We start from the raw sequence: 13987 nt of genomic DNA on the forward strand, positions 1-13987 counted from the left end.
AAAAACTTATCAGCCATGATTGAATGGCGGAGCAGACTCGATGGGCCGAATGGCTTAATTTCTGCTCCTATGTCTTATGGTCTTATGGTGAAAGCGTTTGATTCTTTCAGTCAAATAAAGTGACGAGCATGTGATTTGCATACTTGGATCAAACACAACTTTCTCATGTGATTAAAACTAGTAATTTATAAATAGTATTTGAGGGGAGGTAAGGAGCAGTTTCTAGACATGGAGTTATAACAATTTGGAACGCACTGTCCGAAAGACTGGTAGAACCAGGCTCAATAGTAACTGTCAAAAAGGGACAGAAAATACTTGCAGGGAAAAATCTTCCAAAAACTTTGGGAAAGAGCAGTAAAGTGCAACTATATTTTTATTCATTCATGGGATGCTAGGCCAGCATCTTTTTCCCATCCCTAAGAGCCCTTGAGAAGGTGGTAGTGAGCTGCCTTCTTGAAACATTGCAGTCCATGTGGTGTAGGTATACCCACAATGCTTTTAGGGAGGAAGTTTCAATATGTTGACTCAGTGACAGTGAAGGAATGGCGATATATTTCTAAGTCAGGATATGAGTAGCTTAGATGGGAACTCGCAGGTGTGTCTGCTGCTCTTGTCCTTCCAGATGATAGTGGTCGTGGGTTTGGAAGGTGCTGTCGAAGGAGCCTTGGTGAGTTCTTGCGGTATGTCTTGTAGATGGTACACCCTGCTGCCACTGTTCGTCAGTGGCGGAGGGAGTGAATGTTTGCGGACGGGTAGCCAGCCTGCTTGGCTGCTTTGTCCTGGATGGTGTCAAGCTCCTTGAATGTTGTGGGAGCTGCACTCATCCAGGCAAGTGGAGAGCATTCCATCACACTCCTGACTTGTGCCTTGTAGGTGGTGGACAGGCTTTGGGGAGTCAGGAGGTGAGTTACTCACCGCAGGATTCCGAGCCTCTGAACTGTTCTTGTAGCCACAGTATTTATATGGCTAGTCCAGTTCAGTTTCTGGTCAATGGTAAGCCCCAAGATGTAGATAGTGGGAGATTCAGCGATGGTAATGCCTTTGAATGTCAAGGGGTGACAGTTAGATTGTCTCTTGTTGGAGGTTGTCATTGCCTGGCACTTGTCTGGCATGAATGTTACCTGCCACTTGTTAGCCCAAGCCTGGATATTGTCCAGGTCTTGCTGCATTTGGACATGGACTGCTTCAGTATCTGAGGAGTTGCAAATGGTCCTGAACATTGTGTAATCAACAGCGAACATCCCCACTTCTGACCTTACGATGGAAGGGAGGTCATTGATGAAGCAGCTGAAGATGATTGGGCCTAGGACACTACCCTGAGGAGCTTCTGCAGTGATGTCCTGAAACTGTAATGATCATGACCTCCAAAAGCCACAACTGTCTTCCTTTGTAATAGGTATGACTCCAACCAGCGGAGAGTTTTCCCCCAATTCCCATTGGTTCCTGTTTTGCTAGGGGTCCTTGCTGCCACACACAGTTAAATGCTGCCTTGATGTCAAGGGAATTCAATCTCACCTCACCTCTGGAGTTCAGCTCTTTAGTCCATGTTTGAATCAAGGTTGTAATGAAGTCAGGAATTGAGTGGCCCTGGCAGAACACAAACTGAGTGCAGGGAGCAGGTTATTGCTAAGCAAGTGCCTCTTGATAGCACTGTTGATGACCCCTTCCATCACTTCACTGATGATCGAGAATGGACTGATGGAGCGGTAATTTGCCGGGTTGGATTTGACCTATTTTTGTGTACAGGACATACCTGGGCAATTTTCCACATTGGCGGGTAGATGCCAGTGTTGTAGCTGTACTGGAACAGCTTGGCTAGGGGCGTGGCAAGTTCTGGAGCACAAGTCTTCTGTACTATTGTCAGAATATTGTCAGGGTCCATAGCCTTTGCAGTATCCAGTGCCTTCAACCGTTTCTTGAGATCACGTGGAGTGAATCGAATTGGCTGAAGACTGGCATCTGTGATGCTGGGAACCTCCAGAGGAGGCCGAGATGGATCATCTACTCGGCACTTCTGGCTGAAGATTGTTGCAAATGCTTCAGCCTTATCTTTTGCACTAATGTGCTGGGCCCTCTCATCATTGAGGACAGGGATATTTGTGGAGCCTCCTGTTCCAGTGAGTTGTTTAATTGTCCACCACCATTCACAACTAGATGTGGCAAGACTGCAGAGCTTACATCTGATCGGTTGGTTGTGGAATCACTTAGCTCTGTCTAACTGCTTGCTGCTTACGCTTTTTGGCACGCAAGTTGTAGCTTCACCAGATTGACACCTCATTTTTAGGTATGCCTGGTGCTGCTCTTGGCATGCCCTGCTGCAATCTTCATTGATCTAGGTTTGATCCCTTGGCTTGGTGGCAATGGAATGGTAGAGTGGGAGATATGCCAGGCGTGAGGTTAGGGATTGTGGTTGAGACCAATTCTGCTGCTGCTGATGGCCCACAGTGCCTCATGGTTGCCCAGCCTTGAGTTGCTAGATCTGTTTGAAATCTATCCCATTTAGCACAGTGGTAGTCCCACACAACACGATGGAGGGTATCCTCAACATGAAGGGGGGGACTTCGTCTCCACAGGAGCTGTGCAGTGATCGTTCCTACCGATACTGTCATGGACAGATGCATCTGCAGCAGGCAGGCTGTTGCGGGGTGGGCTGGGGGTGGGCGATGCTGAGGATGAGGTTGGTTCCCTTGCCACCTACCACAGACCCAGACTAGCAGCTATGTCCTCTAAGACTCGGCCAGCTCGGTCAGTAGTAGTTCTACCAAGGCACCCTTGGTGATGGACATTGAAGCCACCCCACCCAAAGTATATTCTGAGTCCTTGCGACCCTCAGTGGTGTTCAACATGGAGGAGCACTGATTCACCAGCTGAGCCGGGGGATATGGGGGTGGGGGTGCGGTACATGGTAACAGCAGGAGATTTCCTTGCCCATGTTTTACCTGATGCCATGAGACTTCATGGAGTCGATGTTGAGAACTCCCAGGGAAACTCCCTCCCAACTGTATACCCACTGTGCTGGGTATGTCCTGTCCTGGTGATGGTGATGCCTGGCACATTATCTGTAAGGTATGATTCCGTGAGTATGACTATGTCAGGCTGTTGCTTGACTAGTCTGTGAGACAGCTCTCCCAATTTTGGCACAAGCCCCCAGATGTTAGTAAGGAGGACTTTACAGTGTCAATAGGGCTGATTTTGCCATTGTCTTTTCTGGTGCCTAGGCTGATGCTGGATGATCTGTCAGTTTCATTCCTTTTAGGCTTTGTAATGGTTTGATACAACTGAGTGGCTTGCTAGGCCATTTCAGAGTCCTTCCCTAAAGGACATTGGTGAAATAGATGGGTTATTCTGACAATCGACAATGGTTTCATGGTCATCATTAGGCTTTTAACTGAATTCAAATTTCACAATCTGCAGTGGTGGGATTCGAACCTGAGTCCTCAGGGCTTTACCCTGGGTCTCTGGATTATTAGTCCAGTGACAATACCACTTTGCCACTGCCTCCCAGATTGGATAGCTCCACCAAAGAGCCAGTATGGGCACAATGGGGCAGATAGTTCCCTGGGAGTTAAATTGGCTAATTTAATTGGTGAGTAAAAAGAGTTGCAGAAATCACAGGGATCTGATGACTGTGTGACAGCTTCCATTGCAGCATAAATAGTTTCCCTCAAAGGTCTGAGTGCTGCGCTGGAGGCTCAGACTGCTGCCATTATGGTTCAGTATACCCCTATTCAAAGGGACTTTCAGGATATCCCAGCAGTCCATCAATATCCAACAGATCAATAGAATTGCTGAGGTGCTTCCCTGAGAGAATGGCAGTGGTTCAATGGGACATGAACCTCCTGTCCTGTCTCAGGATGACAGCAAAATAAAAGCAAAATACGGCGGATGCTGGAGATCTGAAGTAAAAACAGAAAATGCTGGAAAAACTCAACAGGTCTGGCAGCATCTGTGGAGAGCGAAACAGAGACCTGGATTTTCACCACAATAGAGAGGCTTTCCATCATGGCGAAAATCTGGAAAAGGCTGAAAGTTCTAAGTCCCGCCCCCGAACGCGGCATTTCCCATCTTCACGGGGGCAGATCTAGAGTTGGGCCGAGGTTCACACATGTGCAATGCGCAGAGGCAGCTGGCCATTTAAATCATCATCTGCCTCCACTGAAGTGGGATTTTGGAAGAACAGGAGTGTGGAATATGGAGTATGCAGAATAGAACAGGTAAGAGGAGGTCTGAACTTGGTGGATGTATTTGGATAACCAGGATTACCTTTAGAGATGTAAGATACTCCTTTGGAGAAGGTCCTAGGGCACCTTTGGGAGAGGTAAGGCACCCTTTGGGATTGTTAAAAGTGAACACGCTTATGCATTTTTTACGCACATAATCATTGGAACTGTCAATCTGCCAAAGAGCTATCGAACTGTCCAGGATCTGTCCAGCTGTCAAACCTATTTTGGAAGTGTCAAGGCTGTCAAAGCTATCCAGGAAGTGTTAAACCTGTTAAAACTGTCAAAGCTATCTAGGAAATGTCAAGCCTGTCAAGGAACTGTCCAAGGATTCTAGGTGAGTTGAAATGGAGGAGGTAAGGACCGATGGTGGCTTGTGGGAGGAATGTGTTGGGATGAGTTGGTACTAGGTTGGCATAGAGGGTATGGGTCCCATGGGGGTTGGTTGGGGGCACTAAGTTAGCATAGGGGACATGGAGGTTGGTTGGGGGCATGGGTTGACATAGGTTGAAATGGAAGGGGCATAGGGACTGTGTAGGGGGGTGAGGGGTGAGGGCTGGAAGAATATTTTTGGTTTTATTATAATCTTTTATTTATTTAAACACAGTGCCGGGGCACAAAGGCAGGCATTGCACTCAGCGCGCCTCCGCACCCAGCAGCCTGAGCATTCATTCTGGGGTCGTCCACTCCCGACTCTGTTTCAGCCCATTCTGCCAACCAAAAATCTGACCTGTGGACAGACATATTTAAAGGTCGGGTTCGCTGAGCTGGGAAATCTACCGACTCGTCGGACCCTACCCAGAGACGAAAATGTGGGCCAGAGTTAACTTTCTGCTAACCCCAAAGTTCCAAAGAAGAGTTTTATTGGACTTGAAACATTAACTCTGTTTCCCTCTCCACAGATGCTGCATTCCTACACCTTCTAAACATTGTGGCTACAAGAGCAGGTCAAAGGCTTGGAATCCTAAGGTGAATAACTCACCTCCTGACTCTCCAAAACCTGTCTACCATCTACAAGGCACAAGTCAGGAGTGTGATGGAAAATTCTCCACTTACCTGGGTGAGTACAGCTTCAACAACACTCAAGAAGCTTGCCACCGCCCATGACAAAGCAGTCTTCTTGATTGGCTCCTTCTACAAACATTCACTCCCTCCACCACCGACGCACAGTAACAGCAAGTGTGTACCATCTACAAGATGCACTGCAGAAACTCACCAAGGCTCCTTAGACAGCACCTTCCAAACCCACGACCGCTAACATCTAGAAGGACAAGGTCAGCAGATACATGGGAACACCACCACCTGGAAATTCCCCTCTGAGCCACTCACCATCCTGACTTGGAAATATATTGCAAAACAAAACAAAAACAGAATTACCTGAAAAAACTCAGCAGGTCTGGCAGCATCGGCGGAGAAAAAAAGAGTTGACGTTTCGAGTCCTCACGACCCTTTCTGTTGAAGGGTCGTGAGGACTCGAAACGTCGACTCTTTTCTTCTCCGCCGATGCTGCCAGACCTGCTGAGTTTTTTCAGGTAATTCTGTTTTTGTTTTGTTTTGGATTTCCAGCATCCGCAATAGTTTTTTGTTTTTGGAAATATATTGCCTTTCCTTCATTGTCACTGGGTCAAAATCCTGGAACTCCCTCCCTAACAGCACTGCGGTATACCTATACCACAAGGACTGCAGCGGCTCAAAAAGGCAGCTCACTACCATCTTCTCAAGGGCAATTAGACATGGGCAATAAACGCTGGCCTAGCCAATGACACCCACAACCCATGAATTTTTAAAAATCTACTCCTGCCATTCCACCAGTGCCTTAGCTGTTGCCTGTTAGCCAGCCAGCCCGGACTATGCAGCCCAGTCTGACCTGGTGCAGTCTGAAGCCAGGCTCTGTAGGCCCAGAACTGCTGGATGTCACTCTCCAAGGCCATCTGCAGTCTACTCAACAGCAGGTCAGCAGCATTCCATCATCCATGTTGAAGTCACTGAGGAAGCATCTCAAAGGAGCATTAGTTTGGGAAAAGGTACACAGAAGACAGGCACTAAAGCAACACACAAAGGTAATTAATTTATTTTGGTATAAGCAATGACGGAATTTATAAAAATGGATTGGAATATGCATATTCTAGTTGTTTTTATTTTTGTAGTGTCAGAAAGAGGACAGTATGATGGTCAGTAAAAGAAGAAAGGTAAGCAGTCTGTGACTGTTGGTGAATAGAGAGATGTGGTTGAGGTTACTGGCATCACTCATGAATCATTTAATCAGGTAGATTCTGGACAGAACGGGGCTGTTTACATTGTAGCTTCTCTTCCTCGTTGTGTTCCTTCGCTTCCTTTTTCACTCCCTTCTCCTCCTTCTCAGTTTCTTGCCTGATTGGTGGTGGCAAGGGCTGTTCTCATGATGACAATGTTGTGCAGCATAATACTACAAATCGTGATGTCCATTTAGCTAAGTACTGCAAGGCAGTGGAAGCATAGCTCAATGGTGCTGATGGTATGCTCTACGATTTTCCTTGTGTCAGCATGGCTTTTGTCAGAGGCCTGCTGCACGTCTGTTGCGGCTTCTGAGCTGGAGTCATGAGCCATGTTGCGAGCGGCTAACTCATGTTGCACAGTAGTCAGCCTTTGCCTGACCATAGTGAGTTAAATGCATCTGGTACAGAGGACTGCCACAGTCAGAATAATGAGCATTCCTGTAGTTACATACAAGCTGGACATTGAAGGAGTGGAATCTCTTTCACATCAGCAAAATGACAGAGTTCTCGGGGTGTATGCAAGGTAATCTGTGTGCAGTCAATGGCACCCTACGCCATGAGGAAGCCTGTATTCCATGCAAACCCTTGTATTTGCTCCCTCTGCTTCTCTTTACAAGAGGAAATAAGATTAAACACTTTTGCCATGTATAGAGAGCCTCAGTGACATCTATTATATACCAAGATGTTACTTGTATCTCCAGCAGCAGCTTAGAAGGAGATAGAACCATGAAGGTTAACAGTCAGAGTCACCTTGAGAGCCACAGGCAACACACCCCTTGCCCAGCTTTGAGATTACAGTCGTGGCTGCAACAGTTGCCAGACTTCAGTCACAATTTCTTTTGTGAAGTGAAGATGCCTTATGCATTGGTCCTCACTGAGGTAAGAAAATTGCTCCTTCAGCAGATAGTCTACTGCTGAAAGTCCTTTATCCCTGCTAGCATGTCCTGCTCTGCAAGGCCTCTCTTCAATCCCCCCCAGTCATGCTCAACTCCCAGAGGAAGCACAAGTTTTTAAATGAACAGGAAAGCACTTCAGCACCAGCCAGACCATTTTCTGTAGACTATTCAAATTTTAGCCAAGTATATGAAAGCTCCAAAAATAGGTACATTTGCACCAGCCAACAAAATAAATAATCCAGCGACTAATCTGTAAATAATTCATGATTGTTATAAATAGTGCTGGTAGTGGGAGGGTGCTTCATGATGTTTAATATTATCTTCAGCTGGGCACGGTTAAGGCTCAGAATTGGTTGGAGTGTGCAGTTGGAAAATGGGACTGCTGGTGTCAAATCAGCGTTGCACACGGACCCGTGGTCATGATCTGCCTGCTCTGCATGCTGCTGACGTGCATTAGGTACACATGCACAAACCCATTTACCAGATAGAGTCCTGCACACTTCCTGCTACACAATGCCTAAAAAACGAGCACTAACCAGCCCAATTACCCAACCCCAGCCTTAATTCTGATTCAATCATAACAATTTAACTACTTTGTCAAGAAATATCAATCCCAATTCACACCTTGCTTTCCTCAGGTACAAAAATGAGCCTGAATGTGGTGGTCATGCCGGGTGCCACTTTACGACCCACATCATTAGGACAGATGATTCTGAAGTACGGAGAATCCTCCTGGATAACTTTAACCATCCGTGGAACCTGGAAATATACTTCACTAAATTATCACAAGACAGAGGATTTTATGAAGTAAGCAAAATGGTTAAAAGTTATTCACATTTAGCTGTAATATGGTTTACACATGTGGCTACTAATTCACAAAGGTGTGACAAATCCTATAATTTTTATTTCTAAATGCAGTCAGCATGATTTTGCCCATAATTAGCATGATTTTTGAAAATTTCAAAATTGGTCATGATTTCACTGTAGTTTCTTACAAAATATCCATAGTGAACTTTCACAACTTTCCTTGTTTCTGACACATCCAGATTATGAAATTAAAATATAGTACAGTACTATTCTACTGTACATACAAGAGAATGGAGCTCCTGTGGCTTATGTATTCAACATTACAACCAACAAACCATTTTTAATAAACTGTTATATCTCGAGATGAGCATATTAACATGTTTAGCTGAGATTATTTTCAACCATGTGATCTAGATCATTCTGCTGCCATCAATTCTGTGCATTAAAATTTACCATTGAAATGGAGAACAGAAACCCTACGAAGCTTTGGGAGACTTATTTAACTCCAGGAGGTATATCCCAGCACACTTAACTCTACCTGGCATCTATGCACATCCTCTTTCCACTAGGATAAAAGCTTATAGTCGGAGACTCTTTCCACTAGGATTCACTAGGTAGCAGTCAAGAGCAAGAACCCTGGCTGTTTTTTCCATTTTGAAATCTAAAGGAACAAAGACTAATTGTATAATCCTTTAAGACATTCCAGCTGTAATCGCAGAGCTCAGCTTCTGATAAACAACTCACCAGCTTTCAATCCCTAACACCACAAATTACAAAAAAGGACTACTTATTAAACCAATTATACTACAAACCAAACAAAATACTGATAAGAACATAAGAAAAATAAGCAGGTGTAGGCCATACCACCCCTCGGGCCTTGCCATTCAGTAAGATCATACTTCAGCTACATCTTCCTGCACTATCTCCATATTCTTTGATTTCCTTGGTATCCAAATATCTATCATCCTTTGACTTGAATATGCTCAACAAATGAGCATCCACAGCTTTCTGGGGTAGAGAATTCCAAAGATTCAGAACCCTCTGAATGAAGGAATTTCTTCTCATTTCAGTCCCAAATGGCTGACCCCTAATTCTGAGAATTGACCTCTAATTCTACATTCCTCAGTCAAGGAAAACATGCTGCCAGCATCTCTACTGTAAAGCCCCTAAATAGTGCCCCCCGCAAGTCCCACCCCACAAACCTCCAGGGCACCACCCCACCCGCTGACTACTCCCACCCCCCTGCCATGGGGCTCCCATCCCCAACACCTACAGGACTCCCCAACACCCCCAAAACCCAGGGAAATGACTCTGCACCCCCAACTACCACAATGGGGTCCCACCCATGGAAGTACCTCCCACCTGCCCTCCATGGGACCCCCCCACCCAAGGGACTTCCCCGTCTCGACCCAACACCCACTCCAAGGCCCGACCCAACCTGACACCCCCTCCAAGGTCTGACCTGACCCGACACCGCCACCACCACCCCCCCACCCGCCCCCCACCCGACTCCCATCCCAAAGCCTGACCTGACCCAACCAGACCCCCACACCAAGGTCCAACCTGACTGCCCCCCAAGACCCGACCCAACACCTCACAAGGCCTGATCCAATTGGACCACCTCACACAAGGCCCAAGCAGACATGACCCCCACCCCCCACTCCAAAGCCCTGACCGGAATCCCCTCCAAGGCCTGATCCGACCCAACCACCCCCCGCCAACCCCCACACCACCCAAGGTCCGTTGCGACCCCCCTGCCCCCAAGACCCAACCCAGCCATCACGCACCCGCCTAGATCCTACCCCCTTATCTTTTACACCTACTTTGTCAAAGACCTTTAAACCTGGCCAGACGGTGAAACTTACCCAGTTTACAGCAGCAAGTGTCATAAAAAAGGGGGCCTGGCTTACTTACCTTCAACTCTACAGCCCTCAATGCTAGGCGTCGGGGACACGCTACACTGCCGAGATCTTGCCCGACCTGAGGTGGAAGGTTGTGTGAGATCGGATCGCCTGGATTTCAAGGTAAGAACTTTCGAGTGGAGTGCAAACCGATTCTATTGCCATTCCATCAGAAGTTGTGGCACAATATGTTTCATTAAGATCACATTTCATTCTTCTGGCTCTAGCGAATATAGGCCTAATCTACTTAACCTGTCCTCACAGGACAATCCCCTCAACCCTGGAATCAATTGGCTGAACTTTCATTACACCCCCTCTAAGGCAAGTATGCCCTTCTTTGGGTAAGGAGATTAATACTCTACATAATACACTAGTCTCATCAAGGCCCCATACAATTGCAGTACAACAGCTTTATTCTTTTACTCCAATCTGTTTATAATACAGGCATTCGCTTTCCTAATTTCTTGCTGCTTGTTAAGTTGCTGTGATTTTATGCTTAACATCACCCAAGGTCCCTCTGGAAACCAACATTTCCCAGTCTCTCACCATTTAAAAATTATTCTACTTTTCCATTTTTCCTTCCAAAGTGGATAACTTCATATTTCCATGCATTATAAACCATCTGCTGCATTCTGGTCCACTCACTTAACCTGTCTTTTTGCTACTTCCCACTTTCCCACTTTGTAATTTCAGCAACTTAGACATGTTACATTCAGTCCCCTGATCTAAGTTGTTAATATAGATTGTAAATTGCTGAGGTGCAAGCACTGATCCATGCAGTACTCCGCTACTTGTAGTATGCCAAAATGACCCATTTATTCCTACTCTCATTATTCTATCCACAAACCAATCCTCAATCTATGTTGATGCATTACCCCCAATTCCATGAGCCCTAATATTGTGTAATAACCTCTTGTGCGGCACCTTATTAACTGTTTTAAGAAAATCTGATAACTGGTGCAAAAGAGTGCCAAAAGAAGCCACAAGTCTAAAAAGAAAAATTGCTAAAGAAAATATATTTTAACCGAATGTTTCCAAGTTCCCTTCTTCAAACAAATCCATTAGAAATCATTTTTCAATATAAATCTACCGAACAAACAGAGCTATCTCACCCCTTAATTTCCAATAAAACTTTTCAGACATAGACCTGCAATGAACAACTAAAATTTCCAACATCAGCACGCAATCAAAAGTCTACAGACCAACCAGGACCCTCAAAATCAATGCAACTAAATGACATTTAACTGCAAATGATTATCAGACAGTGCTGATGAAATTGGGAGATAAGGTTCTACAAAGGAACATTGGGGATCATTTTCAACTTTGCCACCTGAGCGATAACTCAGTGGAGTGGGTCACCCGTCCATTGTAGAATTCATCCAATTTTGCTTGCATTCAAACTACAAGATGCACAATAATAAATGAAGATACTCAGCGTTAAGTAACATACAGGCCCCACAGAGTAAAACAATAAATTAGATGCAGGAGCACAGAACTTGCCCTATTATTTCTAAGAAATTAATTATTTTGTGCCACATAATATGTGTATAACTTATCAAATAATAACATTTAACAAGCTGGCTGTGTGGTCATTCCATGGAATTAATAAAATGCTTATGTGAGATTCCAAGAAACAAGTAGCTTCTCTAAGTGGATATAAATAAATTATTGATAATTTCCAATATCGATTAACTGATGAGTGATCTTGTGTATAATGAAATTGGTAGGATTGTGGATGACAGAAATCAAATAGGCATGGAAGATTCACTTAACTGAACTCTATGCAAATGAGGGTTTTGAAAAATTCACACCAATGCTAATTCATCTTCTGCCAGCAAAGCCTGTTGGCAGTCCTTCCTCACCCACATCGATAATGCAGGGGACTTCTGGATAATCTGGATAAGACTTCCCTCCGAACTGCAAGGTCATTGAGCATGCCACAAAACATTCGCACACTTTGGATGCCTCATACGGCATATCACACTTTGAACAATGCAGACTCTAAAGTCACTTTTTGAGAATGCTAAACATTAGCTCTTTAACTGATCTAGTCACTTTATTTGTCCACTTGAATGGATGTTCTACTGGCACTTCAGCATTAGTAACAAAATAATCAGTCATGGTTTCAGAGACATCCCATCAAAAGCCTGTCTTCCAGTTGGTTATGCCAAGGAATTGGGAGAGACAAATGTGGTGCCAATGTATGAAAAAGGAATAGACAGATAAGCAGGGGACTATAAATCTGCGTAACTAATGTTAGTGAAAACAGTATCCTGTAAATCAATAACTTATTTATACTGTTACGGCCAGGTGAGATGTGGTAGAATGGCTTCTCTCTCTTTCTGCCTTTCAGTTGACACAACAAGAGTATTTTTAAAAAGAATTTGCTTGTCAGCTTAATGAGTGTTTAACTGTTTAAGTGCTGTGACTATAAAAGACAAACACAGACAGGTTTTCTTGTAAATTTTAAAAGAAAAGGAAATGGTGTTTTATTACTCTTCATACCCAATTAAAAAAAATTATTGAAAACGCTCACACTCAGACTCACACATGCACCCAAGAGACTCACATACATACACACACAGAAGTAGGTTAGGAGGGAGGGTAGGTTAAATTGTTTAAGAGTATCCAAAAGGAAGTTAATCATATACAAATGCTTGAGTATTGATGAAAAAAGTGACATTTCTGTTGAAGCTTTTCATCTTACGCTCATCAGGGCAATTCACAAGAATACCAAATGTAAAGGGAACAACAATATGTGAGGAGAGAGTGCCGATTGGTTGGCAAGTGAAATCTGATTGATAGAAGCATTGCCATGAAGAATGCAGCAGTTGATGGTGACTGACAGTTAACTGCCAAGCATTGTTTGAAATTTAAACCAGGTAGCTTAATTCTGATTTTTTTTTAAATTTATTCATTCATGGGATGTGGGCTTCGCTGGCTGCACCAGCATTTATTGCCCATCCCTGGTTGCCCTAGAGGAGGTGGTGGTGAGCTGCCTTCTTGAACAGCTGCAGTCCATGTGGTGTAGGTACGTCCACAGTGCTGTTAGGAAGGGAGTTCCAGGATTTTGACCCAGCGACAGTGAAGGAACGGCGACATATTTCCAAGGCAGGATGGTGATTGGCTTGGAGGGGAACTTCCAGGTGGTGGTGTTCCCACCTATCTGCTGCCCTTGTCCTTCTAGATGGGAGTGGTCATGAGTTTGGAAGGTGCTGTCAAAGAGCCTTGGTAAATTCCTGCAGTGCATCTTGTAGATCGTATACACTGCTGCTACTGTGCATCAGTGGTGGAGGGAGTGAATGTTTGTGGATGTGCTGCCAATCGAGCAGGCTGCTTTGTCCTGGATGGTGTAAAGCTTATTGAGTGTTGTGGGAGCTGCACTTATCCAGGCAAGTGGGGAGTATTCCATCACACTCCTAACTTGTGCCTTGTAGATGGTTGTCAGGCTTTGGGCAGTCAGGAGGTGAGTTACTCGGCACAGGATTCCTAGCCTCTGACCTGCTCTTGTAACCATAGTATATGGCTAGTCTAGTTCAGTTTATGGTCAATGGTAAGCCCCAAGATGTTGATAGTGGGAAATTCAGTGTTGGTAATGTCATTGAACATCAAGGGGTGATGGTTGGATTCTTTCTTGTTGGAGATAGTTATTGCCTGACACTTGTGTGGCGCCAATGTTACTTGCCACTTGTCAGTCCAAACTTGGATTTTGCCCAGGTCTTGTTGCATTTGGACATGGACTGCTTCAGTACCTGAGGAGTCGCAAATGGTGCTGAACATTGTGCAATCATCGGCGAACATCCCCACTTCTTGACCTTATGATGGAAGGAAGGTCATTGATGAAGCAGCTGAAGATGTTGGGCCGAGGAGACTAAACTGAGGAACTCCTGCACTGATGTCCTGGACCT

The 13987-nt window shown here is 45.0% G+C and overlaps 2 protein-coding genes across 2 annotated transcripts in view; both read right to left on the reverse strand.

Annotated features, from left to right (window-relative positions):
- Positions 1 to 13987, reverse strand: part of LOC144682291 (hydrocephalus-inducing protein-like) — a 524265-nt gene that overhangs the window by 426301 nt on the left and 83977 nt on the right. The window contains exon 6 of the mRNA XM_078544767.1: positions 7996 to 8130. Coding sequence (XP_078400893.1) covers positions 7996 to 8130 — 135 coding nt within the window. The remainder of the gene's footprint in view (positions 1 to 7995; positions 8131 to 13987) is intronic.
- cmtr2 (cap methyltransferase 2) overlaps positions 1 to 13987 on the reverse strand; it is a 228335-nt gene that overhangs the window by 69244 nt on the left and 145104 nt on the right. The window lies entirely within an intron of this gene.

This window comes from Cetorhinus maximus, chromosome 6, assembly GCF_964194155.1.
Source record: "Cetorhinus maximus chromosome 6, sCetMax3.hap1.1, whole genome shotgun sequence".
NCBI classification, from domain to species: Eukaryota; Metazoa; Chordata; class Chondrichthyes; order Lamniformes; family Cetorhinidae; genus Cetorhinus; species Cetorhinus maximus.